Source organism: Coffea arabica, chromosome 3e (assembly GCF_036785885.1).
Source record: "Coffea arabica cultivar ET-39 chromosome 3e, Coffea Arabica ET-39 HiFi, whole genome shotgun sequence".
NCBI lineage: Eukaryota > Viridiplantae > Streptophyta > Magnoliopsida > Gentianales > Rubiaceae > Coffea > Coffea arabica.
Window position 1 is genome coordinate 16,056,843 of NC_092315.1, and position 19,942 is coordinate 16,076,784.

A 19,942-nucleotide genomic window follows, 5' to 3' on the forward strand; every position below is an offset into this window, starting at 1 on the left:
TGAGGTTTTGTTGAACATCTTGGATTAGACAGTCTGGTTAAGGGGAGTAATGAAGATTCTTCCACAGGTTGCAACAAGGTCTTGGAAGAAAGATGTAGTAGTTTATCCGTGTGCTATGAAAAGATTGTTGGTCGTTATGGAAAAGATGATTATCATGTTTGCCTGTTTGGAAAGATGTTGGCTAAGTGTCCTAATAAATTTCAAGAAAATTTCAACTGAGAGTGAGAACTTTATTATGATGTCTCGAAGAATACTCTATCGTATCGTGTGACGTGCATTTCTCGAGTAAGTACATTAATTAGATAACTTCTAGTTGCAAGCATTTGTTATTAACGATAGAGTATGGTGGATTAGGGCTTTTATATAGTTTTGAAAATTTAGATATACAGAATTAATTTGTTTCATTACAAACTATTTGTATGAGTATGGTGGATTAGGGTTGATACGTAGTTTTGAGAATTAATATGTTTCATTTGCCAACTATTTGCTTGCATAGACAAATTTCATCATCCATGTTTCTTGGTAATTAAATTTCAAACATACGTAAAAGTTCACTAAGCTCTAAAAGTATCTAATAAAGCAGGACAACCACCACTTTGCATCCCCGAACTTGTATTATTTTTTTACTTTGAAACTTAAACTTTAATTTTGGATGCTTTACACCCTAAACTCTTAATTTTGGATACTTTGCAACTTAAACTCTCAAGTTCGTTCTATTTAAGTCCAATCAATGACAATTTTAGCAAAATTAATGACATAAAAGACCCAACAAATCAATGATAATGTGTCTAATGTAGTCAAAAGGTGCCAAGGTATCACAACAAAAATAAAACAATACATTGTCATTAATTTGTATCATCTTTTATCTCGTTAATTTTGCTAACAATATTAATAGTTGAGACCGTATAAATCAATGATAATGTACTAAAAGTGGTATAAAAAGTTAAGGGATCACAATTAGAACAAAATGGTGCATTGTCATTAATTTTCACTGCTCTTTATCTCATTCATTTTGCGAACATAGCCATTGATTGGATTTAAATTGGACAAAGTTGAGAGTTTAGGATTCAAAGTATTCAAAATTAAGAGCTTAGAGTGCAAAGTGTTCAAAAGTAAAGTTTATGGTGAAAAATGAAAAAGTGATACAAGTTTGAAGGTGCAAAATGGAATTAATCCAATAAAGCATGATTGCTGCTGAAGTAAGGGAGGTCAAGGGTTATCAACTCTAAAAGAAACTTCGTAAGATCCCAAGAAGATACCATATATGCATTTCCAAGGCAGACTATAGCAACTTTGGGACTAACCCTTATACTGAACGATGTTTCCATATTCAAGATTCTTTCCCACTAGCATAATTGGTAGGGTTATGAAATTGGTAATTCAATACTTAATTCTGTAATCTATTTTAATTTTCATCTAGGGAAAGAGATTATAATTGGCTGACTAAACCAAGGGAGAAAGAATAAGGAAACTTGATTCTCCTTTTTCCCCTTTTTATTCTGGCATAAACAGAGTAAAAAAGGCTTGAATTTTGTGCTATAAGAAGACGCCCTTTTTCCCCTTCTTTTAATTGCCCCAAACATGGCATTCAATCTCTGTTTCTTCAACAAGGGTAGCTTGATCTTTAAGCCTCCAAAGAAATCAATCTGGTGGTTGAGAATGGTGGTATTGATGTTCTCAATTGTTTGTGGAGTTTATATATGTTATGTATCTCTTAGGCAAATCAGTGCCCCTTCCAGTGGAAGACTGTCAAGGGTTGAACTGGCAAGGCCATGCAAAAATCCTAGGATTGAACCTTCAGAAAAGCCTTTCTTGCACTATCCCAAACCCAAAACTTTTAGCAGAGCTGAGTGTGAATGCAATCCTGTTCGATATTTTGCTATTCTCTCCATGCAAAGATCAGGGAGCGGATGGTTTGAAACATTGTTGAACAGTCATATCAACATAAGCTCTAATGGGGAGATCTTCTCAGTCAAACCCCGGAGAGCTAATGCTTCAACTATAGTTGAAACTTTAGACAAACTCTACAATCTAGATTTCTTGACCAGTGCTTCCAGGAATGAGTGCACTGCTGCTGTTGGATTGAAGTGGATGCTTAATCAGGGTGTAATGCTGCATCATGAAGAAATACTAGAATACTTCATGAGTAGAGGAGTATCGATAATTTTCGTCCTCAGAAGAAATCTTCTGCGCAGGATGATCTCTGACCTTGCAAACTCGTACGATACAAATGCGAAACTATTGAACGGGACACACAAATCACACGTGCATTCTCTTGAGGAAGCTGAGATTCTAGCAGGATACAAGCCAACAATTAATGCAGCAATGCTGATAGCCAACCTGAGGCAAGTAGAAGAGATGGTAACTAAAGCTTTAGAATACTTCAACAGCACTCGACATATTGTTCTATATTATGAGGACATAATAAAAAATCAGACTAAACTGATAGATGCTCAAGATTTTCTGAGGGTTCCAAGAATGGAGTTAGTTAGTCATCATGTTAAAATACATAGAGGGTCCTTATCTTCCCTGGTTGAGAACTGGGTGGATGTTGAGAAGGCGCTTGCAGGAACATCTTATGAGAGCTTCCTACAGGAGGATTACAAGATGTAGACTTTCCGGAAAACATTGGATATTCATTTTGCTCTCTCTCTCTCTTTAAGTTTTTCATTCATTATTTTTGTCAGTAGAAGTGAAATGTTGAAGCTAGCATGATCTCTTAATTAACAAACAATGTACTCCATATCTCGTGAGACCTTATCTATGTTAAGTCGTTTCAAGTATCATGTCTTGAAAACTTTTTCTAGCTTTACATGATTCATATTTCAATATAGAAGGTTTATGATATAATTGTTGAGTGGTTTGGTCAAATGCTAAAAAGTTTACATTAGATATCAATTATAATAACTATCCTTGAAATGTAAGAAGTGGGGGGGATCTCAATCGTGACAGTATCAATGGGATGAAAGAATGCAACCAATACCACGAGCAAAATCGTCAAAAATAAAACCAATTATTGTTTAAACCCTTCAGTCCCAAGTTAATCTAACATTTTCAAGAAATCTGAATAATTTCACCTGTTCTATTTATAGCAATCTTGAAAATTTATATAACAGATCTTATGAATTGAGATTATTGGCCTTATGGTCACAGCCAAAAACTAAAGATTTTCAAGGCATACTCAATTATCCAGCAAGTCTAAGACGTATACTACAAAAATTGCAAAGCAGCATGGATTTCAAATGATAAGGTTTTGTAAGTCGTAGCATCCTAAGTCATAAAAGAAGAACCTCCCACACTCTCCAAAGCAAGTAGGTGCATCTCCATTCAATCTTCAGCACTGTTAGTCAACCTAGATTGTGTCTACTATTATACTTTTATGCAAATTTCTTCAGCTTCTTTTTTTATCTCTTTTTTCTTTGGATACCCCATCCAATGAAGACACAACTGGAGGTTGTATCCCTCTTTGATATATTTCAACTTTAAGAGTAAATAAAGTTTTATTTTCCCTTATTTTTAGGAATTCATTAATAACCCAGTTCTGCAAATTGCATTCCCTGTCCTTTAGAAAATTTAACATAAAGTTGGTTGATACATAGGTTTTCTTGTTTGATTAAAAAGCTATGTTCAATTCTAAAACATTGAAATCTTAATTTACTAGTAACAGCTCCATTTCAACTTCCTATCTTTATCTTTTTTGATTTTCCTATAAAAAAACATACATTTTTTTTAAATTAAATTTTCTAGCAGGGGAGGAGTGGGATTTATTTAAGAAGCGGGGAGGGAAGAAGGGAGATTTGAACCCAAGACCTCTAAGTCTTGGGGCACACTTACATGTTTTAGTTATGAATTCATTATGTATCCTATCTTATAGTATTTGCATACCATTCTTGTCTAAGAAAACATCTTATTTTATGTGTCTAGATTGCTTATCATCACTTCTTATGTTTACAAGAAGTATTAGGAAATAGTATGAAGTCTAAATGAAGATGTAATCAGGGTGCCAAAACCTCATAACTGAACCTCCACAAAAAATACAATTTTGATAGATTCTTGAGTTACAAAACAACAATTAATTTCTTGTATCATTTGCATTCTCAAATTAAATAAATAGATCAACTTAAAATCCTGGAAATTGTTAGCACTCCTCTGAATCTTAATACTAAGTGGTATGCCCAAAAATGGGTACAATCCTTATCTACATCGCAAAATTCAAAAATTTTTGGATTAAGTCCCATTTGGTTTGAGAAAATAATATTAATCTCTTCTCATGCAAATTGGGGGAACAGGATATAAGACCTTATCCTTAGGTTGAAGGGGAAATTAGCCTTCCCATCTTGGAAATGAAAAAAGAAAGGTAAACCTTATATCCTGTGTTTATTCGTTTGTCAACAATTTTTTTTTTTTTTTAGTCAATAAACAAAATATAAGGATTTCTAGAAGAATTCAGTAAGCGCTTCAACAGGAAAGAGACAAAGGGAAGGAGGGAAGTTTAATTAGTCAATCGATCTAGCTTTGACACTTGAATGAGAAAGACCGAGAATTTTGTCCATTTGAAGCTGAATGGGATGGCTTGTAAAGGTTCCGCTCACTAGATAGGAATACCCAAGCCAAGGCAAATTCCTAAAATTTTTGGATTAAGTCCCATTTGGTTTGAGAAAATAGAATTGATCTCTTCTCATGCAAATGGGGGCAACAAGATATAAGACCTTTTCCTAAACCAAGATAAGCACTATAAGATAATCCAATGAGGTAATAAAAACACTAAATAACTAACATAAATCCATATGGTACAACGACATACAGGACAAGCTCAATCCATGTTCATGCAGTCCATGTATAAAATAAAGTTGCTCATTTTGTAAAGATTCAGAAGAAGCTGTAACTTACTGCTTAAGCTTTAAAGAATGAATTTCATATCTTTATTCCAAAAAGACTTGAATCCTATCACCCATCCTGTCTTTGAAATCTAGTAAAACTTTGCCGCCTCCTTCAGCATCATCCAAGAGCGCTTTGATGTTTATACCCCCCAAAGCTGTAGAAGTGGAAAGATTATTCTGAACTTCACCAAAGATATAAGTCATTAATTTCAATTATCTCCAACATATTAAAAACACATACCTGGAACTATATTGGTTATTCCTTCCAAGAATCCAGCCTGAGGAAATGAGCTAGTCAAAATATATTTCTAAAACAGATTCTGATTTCAAGACAAGTCATGCCAGAAAACTAACAGTAGCTTGAATGAATGACATTTAAAGATTAGGTGATTACTCTATTGACTACATGTACTTGTTATTCATCCATATACGATGAACAGTACAAAATGAAAAAGAAAATTCTGAACAAACTTGAAAGAGGGATTGCATAAATTGGGCAGGTCCAATCATCAAGATCAACAAGAAGGAATCCCATTCTTGGCTTTAGAAAAGATAGAAAGGGAAAAGAAATAGCTTGATTCACATCGACAAAAGATTAGAAGCAGAGAACAGAGAGCATAATTCTAAACACCATATGCATAAACCATAAACCATTTTAGTCCTCTTCAAGTGGCCAAAGATCAGGGCATTAATCTTGATTGTTTTATTGATTTGATTAGAAGTATGTTGAAGTCAAAATGCATGAACCAAAGCCTTATTGGAACTTGTGGATTTGGTGATCCATGTTTCATAAGAAAATATTCTTGTATGCCCAGCTTACCTGACCAAGGATCATGATTTTGAGCTCAGCTGTCTCTAGATTTAGTGATTTCACAAACGGAAATGAATTTGCAATTAACTCATTGAAGCTTTAAGATTGCAGATCTCATAAATGTATGTCCACACACACACACAAAAAAACACACGTACATGTATATACAAGTACATAAATACATACATATATAAACTTGATGGAAAAGATAAAAATAAAAGAAATCAAACAGCAATAAAAAAAGAGGGTGGCTGAAAAAGTAATGAGAAGATTAAAAGAGGAAGAGGAAAAAGGTCCAGCTAACAACATGGAAGCAAAACTAAGCCGTGCTAAAAGTAGTGCAAATGGTGCACAAGTTGTGGACATTTCTCTCCGTCTCTCTCATACACAACAGAAACGCAAGGCCTCACCAGCTGCAGAAGAACCTTCACAAACATTACAATATCCGTACATAGGCTCAAATTGAACCTACATATGTCTACAAATTGAACCTATGTACCTGTGGAAGAACCACGTCCAGAAATTGAATCTATGTACCTGTTATTGCAATGTCCATTGAGGTCCTTCCACAGGAGGTGACGCCATGAGTTTGTGTGGTGTGTGAGAGAGATAGAGAGAAACATCCACAACTTGTGCACCATTTCCATTACTTTTAGGGCTTAGTTTTGCACTACTTCTAATTTTCCTCTTCAATGTTCTCATTACATTTTGAGTCACAATCTTTGTTATTGCTGTTTGATTTCCCTGATCATTTATCTTTTCCATCAGGTTTATATATATGTGTGTGTGCATCGTTGTGTGTATCTGCGCACACACATATATATGTGGAGCACATAGGTATTTGCCTACTTGCTGAAACATATTTAAGTAATGGCCATTAAGTAATTTCAAACATCTTCTCAAAGTGTTCTATTAGGGAATCTCTATTTTTTTGCATTTCAATTAGTAGTGAAGTCTTAGAATTCTTGAATAAGTGTTAATCTTAGTAAAAATAGCAAAAGGTCGTAGAGCCTATGTAAATAATGTACTCTTCAAATTGTGATGCACTCTAAGCTTAATAATGACACCTAAAGATATCAATGAGCAATTTCAAGGGTTTAATTCTTCTCTTCTTTGTCTTTCTAACTTCCTACATTTTTTTTCTAATTTTAGCCCGTAATTGTTGTTTAATTTCTACACCCTCGCTTCCAAAACCCTAAACTGTTGCCAAACAAGTTTATCAACTTCTTGCAATCTTTGAAGCTGGGTGCTGTAACACATACCAAATGACCTGATGAACAAATGTTTGTCTCGTCTCAATCCCGGCCAGTCAAATGGCCTGGAAACAGAATTCATGTTCTTGTTGCATGAATAAGCCCCTTAGTAGATGACTGGATTTAGCAGTCCACTAATGTTGTAAAGACAGAACTTTCTGCATTTCAAATTATCTATTTTTCACTTTCATTTTGCAAGAATCCTAGATTCATAATTTATTCTATCATGTTTATGAGTATCTAAAAGCAAGTTATGATAATTGGGTTACCATTCCTTAGATGACATCTAAATGGATTGTTTCAGTTGTTAATCTGCAGGTCTTGAGCATTCAGCATCTACATTCTTTCATCATTGCACTGCATGGCACGAGTTTTGAAAATCATTCTCAAGTTTCAACAATTGATTCTCATAAGTTCTAAGCTGTGATTCAAGCCATCGTGAGCTTCATGTTCCAATACCTAATATGAACTGTCTTAGCTAAGAGATTCTTGTAATTTAAATGTTTATTTTATATCAAAATCATTTGGCATGGAATCTTGTCCAAAGCTTGTAGTACCATGATAGGCAGTCTAATTTTCGGTAGATATTGACCAGTTTTTCAAGAAGTCCAGAACTTCATGAACAGAAGAATTTGTTAGCATGCCAGGGAGTAAGACATTGTAACTGTTGAGAATTGAAATCACTACACTGTGGAATGTCCTCAAGTTTGCCTTCCTTAACATACAAGGAAAAATCTCTGATTCTGATTGTTCTAAAGAAGAAAGGTACGCTTAGCCAAATATTGTTCCTTCTATGTCGCAGCGGTAAAACCAAAAAATATTTGTTGTTTTCTCACATTTTCGATAAAACCTTCTCATAAAAGTATTTTAATGATATTTTCAGTGCAGCGGGTCGACACTCTCCTTATCAAGAAACCAGGGAATTTTGGCTTAGCCCCTACCACCTTTATCTGATATTACCGCAGGAAGAGCGCATTCAATTCATCCACACAGCCCACAAATCGTTGTTATACCAACCACTCAGGTGTTACTGTATTTATCCTCGGATAATGCTTCACCAGGTACTTTAATATTCTTTGGAGGACTTGTCATAAAAGCCACAAGCATCACACATACAAATATTTATAGGCATTGTCCAGACCTAGATTAATTGCCTAGCACAATATTTGTTTGACAAGTGACTAAAATATGCATGATGGGATCATAGAACTAGTCAGAATTAAGTTTAAGTGCTGAATATTCTATTAAAATTCTGAGGAATGTAGAAAAAGTTTGGTTTAGTGAAATCTGAGGGAAGCTTGATACTATCTTTAATGGCTTTTTTTTTTCTCCAGCTAGGAATTAATATATGAGAGAACATATAACTGAACCATGGCACACTGCCCATGGGCCTTGCTTGCGGTAAGGCAACAAAGTTCTGCCTAAGAGAAGTGGAAATTTGAAATATAGCAAGCTTGCCTCACTGCAAAACTAACAAAACTAACTATATTGCCAGTAAGCTCAATCTTGAAAAGTAGAACTATAGCAGAAATCAAGCTCCAGATTTATGTTTATTGTTAATGTTGATAATGATAGGTGTCTAGGAGCTAACGATGTGGGAACTTCCTCTTCTTGGCTGGTTCTATATTAAAATGCTTGGATAGAAGAATGAATCATGTGCGTAGTTAATCTCACACGGGTAATTTGTAGCTATATCTCATGAGATGCACTCCTGTAAGATGTAAGATCCACTCAATAATCATTCTTATGGACTATGAGAGCTTGGACTCAATCTCAGGCCAAGCATGATTGGAAACAAAGAACTGGAAGTTGGAATACTTCATTTTATTTAATCACAAGATCAAGTAAGATAACTAGAATCGATATTTTGTTTCCCACAGCAGCAAGAAAAGCTTAGCTTGTCAAAAATTAAACAAGAAGACAAAGGAAACAGGAAAATGAGAGAGGAAGAAACATAGGAGAAGAAAATGCAGCAATGCAGATACAGAGGCAGGACATGTGTTATGATAATTATGCATTAGCAAATACTTACTGTTACAAATACTCTTCGCATGTTCTAAATGACTTTGACAAGTGACCTAGAATTTGTTCAAAGACGGAATTTATACCATTCTGCAAATTGTCATACATTCAATTGCTTTCCTATGCACACCCAGAAGCATGTTTACGTGTAGGTGATTATCAACAAGCTACACAGTCCAATTAATTAAGATATTTGAGATAAGTATCGATATAGTACCATTTTAATTGCATTCCCTTCCTTCTTCATAATTTCTTTTAATTTCACCAACACAAAATAAGTTAAACAAAGATATGGTATAGTCATTAAATCATTAACAAGATAACTTACAGGAATTTGGATATCAAGCTTCTCAAACCCATCACGTCCAGTAATTTTAACTCTCAATTTTATTGACCAGATCCCTGAAAATGGACCACTAGAATTATCTGCAGCATATTTATTATACACTTCAGGAGTGACTACTTCAACCACAGGATCTTGTACACTTTGATTTTTCTGGTCTTTATCACCTTGAGAAATTTGTTGAGTACTGTATGTATCGCTGCTTGCCGAAGAATAACCTATATCACCAAAAATTGATAAGTGAATTGTGCTCAGGCTAACTGTTCCAAAAGTACGACAAGAAGAAAGTTATACATCAAGCTGCACATCTCAAAAACAAGATGCAAACCAGTGTTTGGACATTCTAGAGATTTCAAGAGGGCTCCACTTCTAAAACATATTGACTTCAAACTGGTATTGTTTCCAAACAACCTATAGGATAGAAAATTTAATTATATGCCAATCCACAGTCAAGACTATTTTTTCTCTTTTGCTGGGTCCGAAAACCTAAACATTTTATTACTTACTGCCAATTTAGCTTCAACAAACATGACAAGAACAAAAACCTAAAAAGAAGTTGATATTCTACTGGAAGAACAACTTTTCTTTAGAAAACCTATCCAGGCCAAGTATACCTGAAAAAGTCAGAATTACGTCAAGAAATGACTCTCAATGAAAAGCATAATGATTCTGGCTTAAATTTCTCTAATCAAGTTTCACATCAATTTTCACCCACCGCTTTGTGAAGTAAGTTGAGAGATGTTGATTGCATAACGCTTCTCTTCTTCATAGTACTTGTTAAACCCTAGTATGTCCTTAATTTCTTCGAAGGACGGCATACTTCCAGGAGATGGCATCCGTCCTCCTTTAATAGCTGTGAGGGCATCCTGTAAATATTTCAGGGTAACTACACACCGTCATTTATGATCAATGAGTAAATGCAAAATTAAGAAATAACAGTAGGATTCTAGAGTAAAATTCAGCCAGATTGAGAAATTGGAACTTAATCACACAAGGATTAAATCAGCCAGGCCAGCCAATATATGCCAAAAAATTGCATTGCGTGACTGAAATCCAATTGACACCTTACTGTGTGCAGCAGCCAAACTAGATAAATCAAGTATGATGCATCTGAAATATTTTATAGTTAAATAAAGAAAATTCATGGATGCTTTATCACACCATCATTCAAAATGGACTAGTGTAGGCATTTTTCTATGCATCCAGAAAAGAAATTTTCAACAACCTCTAAAACTTGTATGACATTTTAAAGTTGTTGACCACTGATGCATTAAGAATGCAAGACACTATCAAACACATTTTCTACTAATCATATGCGTAAGTAGAGATATGATTGTAAACCTCTCTTGAGACAAGAATTTTTGTCCATAAGATAGACATGCCAAGGTACACAGTGATCACTTGGAAATTAGTTCAGAAAAGATATGTACACAAAATTACGAAGCACAGAAAAAAGTCTGAAATGTTGAGCTTATGTTGGAAATTCAACTCTCTATCTTTTATTTGTCATGACCAACATGTAAATGCCTTATTAATGTATATGCACCACTGACTTTGGAAACATCAGAAGTTATATACCAACTTTATCTAAACCCAATGCTGAACATTCTCAGCATTTTGAATGTATTTACCAACTTGCATCTGAAGTATTAACTTCAAAAAAAAGGTAAACAATAGTTTCTAAAGTGTTGCTCTTTCAATTATACCAAAATGTTCTCTTTTGTATGTTTTATTGGTAAACTAGAATTATCTAGATCAAGATTTGTGAACACATCAAGTTTTTGTAAACATCCCTTGTAGAATTAGAGGTGGCGGATTTGACCTGGGAGCAGAGGATCACTAATTTTAGATATCCAACTTAAAGATGTCCATCCTAAAGTATCCAACAGTATTGAAGAAACATAGCCTTCAAATGGTGTACATTTTCTCACTTGCTTCAAATTTTCTAATACCTTCCCCTTTTTGTTCCGTCCACATAGTTACATGAAAAGTTCCAAGGTGATTGTTCTCTTTCTAAAGAGATACAGATGTGAAACTACTCTCCATGTTGCTGGCATAGTGCCAAATCAAAGCACTCCATATATTGGCACTAGCAGAGCCATCTCAACCATGGAACGTAATATTCAAGTTCAGATAATAGATTTGAAGTCCTCTTGCCATCAAGGGAAAAGAGTATCCAGCTGACATTTTACTTAAACAAGAAAGACAAACAGCATGTCCCCAAAACTTTGAATTTAAGTGCCAAATGACAAAAGTGCGCATTCTTTATCAATTTCTTTATGTTATAGTTCTTTCACTTGACCAGCAGAACAATAAATTCTGAGTTCCCAGCGATTAGAAAGAGTCTTCAGCAGCAGTTAACATGCAGATCTCTCAGCAATATAAGCGTAACATCATAATCTTCCATTTTTATCTTCCATTTTTTGCCTCTTTGAATGCCTTTCTAAACCATATGTTTCCATCATGCTTGTACTTTCATTCTGATTATCCACTCTAAGCCTACCTTTAGAAGGCCACAGGAAACACAGAAAAGCAATTTTAGTTGTGTCAACTCCTGAACTAAAACTGTTGCTTCTTTTGCTTCCTTTCTTCTTGGTTTTTTGTGGTGATGATAAACTAAGAATGAAGAAATTAACTGAAATGCATTTACCATACAGTGGCGATGTTCTCAGAGCTCATACAACAGAACATACTAAGATCTGAGTTTACTCATAGCCGATGTGCTTCTTTATGTTTGTTATTTGTCAGACTGACAATCTTTGCATAATAAAAACCAAAGAGAAAAGCAAACAGGCAGGGAAAAGAAAAAGTTAATGGACGAAATATCACCATCATATCAGAATTCATGATTCAACAGTTGAACTTATATCTGAAGAAATTTTTTTACCAGAAAGATATTAATAGTTAAATTTGTTCTTTCAACTAAGCAAAAAGGAAACATCTGGATACCTTACCTGCATCGCACGAATAGATACTCCCACCAAGGAAAGTGGATATGCCACAAGCTTGTATCCAATTTCCTCGAGTTCCATAGGACTGAGAATTGGTGTTTTCCCTCCTCCTTCAAGCATATTGGCCTGGAGTTCAATAGGTTTGTCAATGTATATATTTAGTACAGGTGCTCTGGATTACGTTGCTCCCAAGTAACAGGCAACAATGTCATGTCTGTCAAATTTCTACTGAATTTTTAAATTAGAAAAGAGATGACAAACCAATGTTGTAGCTGATAAAGTATTGTTTAGGGTTTAGGATGGCAACTACAAAGATGGCAAATGGTGAATACTTGAAAGCAATGAGGTTGGAAAATTATCAAACTAATTAGAAAATAAGTTAAGGTTAATCAACCTCATGGTAGAGCACAATATAAGAAAGAAAAACTAGAGATAGCTGTTTGTTAATAATCTTAGGAATAAGGAAATGTGTAGTCGCTCATCAAGATTTGTTCCCCCATGCTCAAATATCATAGACAGAAAAACAGCAACCACCAAAATATATGCAATGCCAAACCATTGGAAGAGTCACTCAAATAATAAATGATAAATGATGTACCATCTTGGGGACAAGTGGATAAACTTCACAAAGGGCCTTCATTTCTTCTTTTGATTCAAGTGCATCAATAAATAGAACATCAGCTCCAGCATCAGCCAGAGAACGTGATCTCCAAAGTGACTCTTCTAAGGATATTGCCTGTCGGGAATCAGTTCGTGCAACTATGACAATATCAGAGCCACTTTCTTTTCTAGCATCAACGGCAGCTTTTATCCTCATGACTGCTTCCTCTCTTGACACAACTTTCCTGCCACGGGTATGGCCACAAGCTTTTGGAGAGACCTTTCCAAGACAGTATTACCAATAGGAAAAGTTTAATACTAACCAGGTCACCAGGTCTTGCAACAAGAACAACCAACACAGGTAACTAAATATAAATTCAATTTTATTCTGAAAAAGGTATAAAAGTTTTGAAATCACCTAAAGCAGAAGACACAAAGATACTTAGTTGTTGTAATTCTCTTTGCATATGACAAAGGACGACCAGCATACACATACTCATACACGTACTCTTTTTTTATCCCTTTTCAAATCCAAATACATACTTCACATTTTGGTTTCTTGACCAACCAAGTATCCTACCACCATATTTTAAGCTTCAGAGTATCATATTGCCATTCCATTAGAAAAATCAAGCATGTTTGCCCTCCAAATCCCATGAGAAGTGCTATCATTGAATTTAAGCTATTTGATTTTCTGCAAAAATAACTCTAATATGTATTCTTCAAATATTAATGATGAAAAACTTAGCTGTAAAATTCTTGTTTTCATGATTAGGATGCTCCAGACAGAATTTCATTTCCCTCTAATATGTTATTATTGTATTTCTTAACTTGAGACTAAGATGTATCTTTCTAAATCTCAACTATGTTATGCATTTTGCGGTAAACGAATCGATGAACATTATTAGATAGGTATTTTGGCCTCAAGATATAGAATTTGAACAACTTGGTACATGCAAGTTTGCAAGATGTTGAATTCAACTTAGCTATGAACCTTTGAGGTGCATTATTAATATATGAGATAGCAAACTTGAATTCTCAGTTTTTTTTTTTTTTTTGTCTTTCTCAAAAAGAACAATTAAGGATGGAGTAACATGAAACCATCTACTTTCCCTCATGTCTAAACAATCACACATGAAAATAGTGAACACAAGGTGAGGTTTTGGGACATTAAACGAAGTGAATTTGTTCTCGCAACATAGTCAACCATCAAAATGCCCTTCATTGAATTATCCTACTTCATGAACTTTACTGATAACTAGCCCCATTCTGGTCCCTGACCATTAATAGAAGTCCCTTCTATCAAATCCATCAACCTTACCAGATGGAATTATTTACTCATTTGTTAGGATGACTACTAAATAGAGTAAAGTGATTCACATTGCTCAAGAAAAACCTTAAAATCTTCCCCTACCTATTTTTGCTTCATAAAAGATAATTATTTCAACTTATGTGTCCCAAATTGATATGGTTATTGCTAACTCATCCCCAAGCATATGTAATCTTTGTTTGACATTTGTCTCATCAGACCAAGTACTAGAAAAAATCTGAAACAAACAAGATGTACATGTCTAGGAACACAGATTTGATGAGAAAAGTGATGAAAATGAAATTCACAAAAGCTGAATTCAACCATGTTGAATTAAAAAGGAGAGTATCCAATAGTGCAAACCTGATCTTCAAGAATAATTCCAGCAAATCCTGCTCTTATATATCCCTTCACGGTTCTTTTGACATTCATGGCATTACCATATCCGTTATCACCATCCCCAATGATGGGTATTGATACAGCTTGTGTAATTTGCTCTCCTTGATCCACCATTTCCCCATAGGAAACTAGTCCTGTGTCTGGCAGTGCCAACCGAGCAGCCGATATTCCAAAACCTTTCAAAAGCATGAACTCAATTAGTACCTTTACTAACTAAGAGAGTAGAGTAAGCTGAAGTGGAATAGGATAACTATCATGATCTACTGAGCATAGAAAAGGCTTTAGATGAGACGACTTAGAACTCAATCTCAGTGAAAGTAAACAATATGCTTCCACTCTGCAAAGAAAAATGCCATAAATTGCTTCCAAAAGGTCAAAAGAGAGATATATATGCAATAGGAGTTCAAAAACTTCTAGGAAACAAGATGTATTACTTAGTTCCAAATATGGAGTTTCAGCAAGCACACTTGCTTCTTTCCTTCCATTTTTTCCACATTAAGCATATTGGAGCAATTTCCAAGTTCTAGCTCCATCCTCCCTAAAGTGCATACAGCAGCTACAAAATTTTATCAAATCTGGTAAGGCCATACCTACTGAATATCAAGAACTGCAGGTAAAGGGAGGATCACAATTCTCATGGAACTTTGAAAGGAAGCCAAACAAGCTTAACACCTTTTCCTTGCTTTACAAGTGCATAACCAAATTGCATGCATTTGCCTCATTTTCATAGAAATTTTGTAGTTAGAACAGTTTTTCAGGCAGCATTTTACATGGAAAACAGAAAAGAACAAGCCTCTTATACTAGATCCTGGATTGTCCAATGGGCCTTCTATGTAGGGCCACAATTCTTCCGTCTATTAGACATCTACCAAAAACTTGAACTCTCACCATTCCTGAGTCTAATTATCAAATATCCTAACCAAGTATTGTTACTGCCCCTGTCAGTTTGCATCATTTCCATGATTTCCTTGATGCTAACTGCAGCATCTAGAGCACCAAGCTAAAATATTGTATGTCACAATGTCTCACTTCCACTTGCCTCCATGGTCTCCCCTGAAAACTGGAATTGCAAGTAACAATTTCAAGGACTCGAGAAAATTTCATTTCAAAAAAATTCTCCAACTACCAAATCTTAAATCCAAAGAAAATTGGTTCACCATTTCCCATTCTCCCTTTCTATTCAATTGGTACAACTTTCCAATGCCAAGTTTACTATCAACTTCACTACGTTGCTGGCAACCCATGGTTGGTTCTCCAAGGATAATATTACCATATTGCTCAAAGAAAATAAATGAAAAATACACACAAAACAATAACATTCAACTGACCACATAAATTAGAAGCAAATATAATTTTGGGAAAGAAGAGGAAAATATTGAAACCACAAAATCAGTCTTATGGCTAGGGATTTAAAAATAACATAAATATAGCCCTTTTCTTACAAGCAGTTGTTGTGAGAAAATGAAGAAAGCTGAGATTGGAAAAAATGAACTTTTTGATTCTATTTTCCACGAGAATAATACAATATGACAAAAACACAAGTGGGACCAAAACCAAAGTATAAACCTCTGGATGTATTCAGGTAGATGAACTTACAGCCTTTTGTACATTCTAGAAGCCTCAACCTTAGTATTCCTTATAATCAGACCAAACTCCCATTGTTCCAATAGATAAGTGGACTTAGAAGTTGCTCTGATCACATTAACCAAAATCTCGGTACAATTACTTACTATTGAATGCAAAGCAACCTTAGCAATTATGGGGCATTGTGCATTAATCACATAACAAGGATCTCACCTGGTGCCTGCAAAGTTACATTGCCAACACCTATTAGACCTTTTCCAGCTAATAAACAGTTCTTTGTACAATTTCACAGAATATTCTAATTGGTTATTCAATCGCCACATGTGCAAGCATAGTTTTGATTTACAAATTTTTCACAAATGTGAAGCTTATTGAGATGAAGAAAACCACCAAGAGGTAACTGTAACCTTCGGCAGTTGCACACTAGGCTATAGAAGTTGTACCTTGTCTAAAATTCGGAAGAAAGCACAAGAAATTAAGACAAACGGGCATTCACACGAATAAATTCAAACAAACAGGATAAAATGATTAAAACAAAGGGCTGAACAATCTATTAATAAGTCAACAAATTGAAAGAATTTGATCGTGTGATGGGGTGGGAACCACATACCAGTAGTGAAGCAGAAATCAAACCCAGCTTGCTCCACCAGCTTAGCACTCAAAGCATCAAAACAAGCCGGGCCCAGATGAATCCCCGGGGAGCCCAGAAGTTTTCTGAGCTTTTCGGCTTGAGAAAAAGAAGAAGAAGAAGAAGGGGAAGGAGTAGTATCAACATTGTCATCAAAACTAGCTGAGACAGACATGGAACTGTAGAAACCCTTGGAATTAATTCTTGCATTTTTATTGATTGAAGCTGAATTGATGACTCTCCTGTGATTGATTCCAGGGGACAAGAAAAGTAGCCGTTGGAGGTGTGAGGGTGGAGAGATGTTGCTCAAGTCCATTTTCATGCTTATGGCCGCCTGCATTTGCATTGTAGTGTTTGCTTGACTGATTGTGAAAACTGAGGGGGAAGAATCTAAATGTATTCATATAGGCGGGGCTATTTCACATTTTCGTCCTAAAAATTTTGGCAGAATTGTCATAAGGCTCCGTTATATTTGGCAAATTAAGTATTTCGTAGAGTGACAAAAATATCTCTACTCACTGATTGATTAAAATATAAAGAAAATAACGAAAAAAGTTATTAAAGCATACGAAAAAAAAGTGGAGAAATAAAAGAAACAACGAAAAGGAGTATTTTTATTCCCAGAGTTTCGGTCATTTATTTTTTTAATTAACTTTTTATGTACTGATAGTATAGTACTCCCTCCGTCCCATTGATAGTGTCATACTTTCCTTTTTGAGCTGTCCCAAAATATTTGTCACTTGCTAAAAATAGTAAAGACTTATCATTCACTTTCACTCTTTTACCCTTTTGGTCCCCACAATAATCAAGTTATGTGTGTCCTTTGAGCCCAGTTGTTCAGTATTCATGTGTTTGAAAAGCCCATATGAATATGTGCGTGGAGTGAAAAACCATGAGAAACTTGGTTGAAACCTCAGCGTGCAAAGCACGCACAAGATATGTGCAAACAAAACAAAAGTTCTGGTCCTACCATCCAGAAGTTGTTTAGGCTTTAATTTGAAATGGCAGAACCGATTGCATTTACACGAAGAGCTTGGGCGAGGGACAAAACGGTAAGCAACTCACCTATGCTGGAACTATTCATAAAAAGCACAGTTTTCTAAGTGCGACGAAATTTTTGGGACGGAGGGAGTAATTTTTTTTTTGCACTAGTAAGCATGGATGTATGTCACATGTGCATAATTTGAATTTCAAATTCGAATTTATGTTATGTACCATGATTTAAACCTGTTAATGTAAGAAAAATTATATACTAACAACACTGTATAAAAAACATACTCTTTATATTTTTAACTTAAAACTTGTGACTTTGCCCGTTGGTTTGTAGTGTCATATGATTTGCCTATGTATTTTTCCTTCCTCTTTCATCTATAAACAAAAAATCAACAAAATTTCAATTAAGTTCCTTGAAACCCATTGTGCTTGCTAATTGTGACACAATAATTAGGGTGAAAGAAAATGTGTAAAGGAATGATCAAGAAAATTCTTATAGGCATGATATATGTAAACTTGAAAATCACCTTCATACTTTTTATCCAAGTTCAAGTGTTTCTTGTGTGGCAATATTATTAAATAAATCGATGATTTCGCAATTCTATTTTGTTAGTTTGAATCAGAGAATGAATGACTAGCGGGTAGTTTGAACTCAAGAAAGAAGAATGCCTTATTAACAATCTTCCATTATTCAGCACTTCTGATTAGGTAAGAGAAAAGTGAAATTTTCTTGACCTCAAAATATTAATAATAGAAAATTTTGCTGCTGACTTCAAAACAATAAAAATCGATTTTGGTAGTATAGACTAAAATAAAGATATTCAACAATTGCATTTAATTAGTTACTGATAACTCACCTCACAATAAGGTTCTTCTCATTTTTTGTGGGAAGAAATATTGTACTTGATGATTGTATAAAGATTATTTGAGGTTGAGTTGTAAGATGAACTTTAGTACAACATTCTTCTATGTAGGTCAAGAATATGGCGAGACTGAGAAAGTAGTGGCAAAGAATTTGGAATATTTTTAAAAGACAAGTCCCTACTATCATCATCTAATGGGGAGCAACTAATGAAAGTGGAGGTGAACCACATAACAAGTGATGAAAAAGTGGTGCAACCCAAATATCTACTACTGATCACAAGGGATGGATAGAATAAGAGTAAAATGCAGTTCTAGTATATACACTTTGACCCTTAAACGATTTTGGTGCTCAAGTTTTGGATGAAAGCAAATTTGATATCCAATGTTACAATATTTAAACAAATTGGTATCCTCGACGGATGTTTTCAGAATATAAACATGAAATCCTTTTTTTTTTTACTATTTCAGTGTAAGGCACGTGACAACATACAATTTTTCAATAGTAATTTGAAAAAAAAAATCCATCAAGGGGTACTAGATGTGTTTAAGTATTATAACGTTAGGATACCAAATTCACTTTTGTCAAAACTTCGAGTACCATAATCATTCAAGGGTCAAAATTTAGGTTCTAAAACTGCATTTTACTCCTAGAAATAATGTAATCAAATAAATGTGGTAAAAAAGAGATAGACTTTGTCAATGTTTCCAATGGTGTGTCAAATCATCTGAAGAAATATTTAAATTGAATATGAATCTTAATCAATTATACTATCGAACATCATAAACTGTGGGTATTCCCCATACATGTTGGTGGACAACATGATGAGGAAATATCTGCATTGATAACCCTAGTCAAAGCCTTGATATGATTAAATTTGAATGAAAATTCTAAGGATTGGTATAGTGGTTTGTACCAATGCATTGGTAAAGTGGTGTAAAAAGGTACGGATGAGAAGGGGACGAGACACGTTAGCACAAGCAAAATTGAAGGTTGTTTTTGGTCTGGCAAAGGCAACCGAAATTGAAAGTGATAGTGGGTTCCACACTGAAAAGACAAGATAGTTTGTCAGTGGAGGGGAACCCTTGCGAAGGATCGGAAGAAAACTTATTTCGTCAGTTATTTCGCCAATCCAAGAAACAACGTGACGTGAAAATTGGCTAGCATCATACGAGGTACAAAGCATTATCGGGCAAAAGAATTAATGAGGGACATTAATCTGTACAATTACTTTTACCAACCAATGTAGGTGGAAATTAATGGTTAAGGTAATAAATCAAGATGGATGAATCCGTATGAAATAATTA

The 19,942-nt window shown here is 34.8% G+C and overlaps 2 protein-coding genes across 3 annotated transcripts; one reads left to right on the plus strand and one right to left on the minus strand.

Annotated features, from left to right (window-relative positions):
- The first annotated feature begins 1,581 nt into the window (after positions 1-1,581).
- On the plus strand, positions 1,582-2,613 carry LOC113734769 (uncharacterized). Its single transcript, XM_027261439.2, has one exon. It carries the CDS (start codon positions 1,582-1,584, stop codon positions 2,611-2,613), a length of 1,032 nt encoding a protein of 343 aa, XP_027117240.2.
- On the minus strand, positions 1,854-17,217 carry LOC140004611 (uncharacterized). 2 transcript variants are annotated; one of them, XM_072044733.1, is made up of 10 exons: positions 16,763-17,217; positions 14,533-14,744; positions 12,859-13,140; positions 12,264-12,386; positions 10,025-10,175; positions 9,477-9,527; positions 9,295-9,368; positions 5,122-5,158; positions 4,891-5,035; positions 1,854-2,340 (listed from the first exon to the last, which is right to left on the minus strand). In XM_072044733.1, exons 1-9 carry the CDS (start codon positions 17,124-17,126, stop codon positions 4,923-4,925), a joined length of 1,407 nt encoding a protein of 468 aa, XP_071900834.1. In that variant the 5' UTR covers positions 17,127-17,217; the 3' UTR covers positions 1,854-2,340; positions 4,891-4,922. The 2 variants fall into 2 exon arrangements, with proteins under 2 accessions (XP_071900834.1, XP_071900833.1); XM_072044732.1 differs by having other exon boundaries at positions 9,295-9,527.
- Between the last annotated feature and the right edge of the window lie 2,725 nt (positions 17,218-19,942).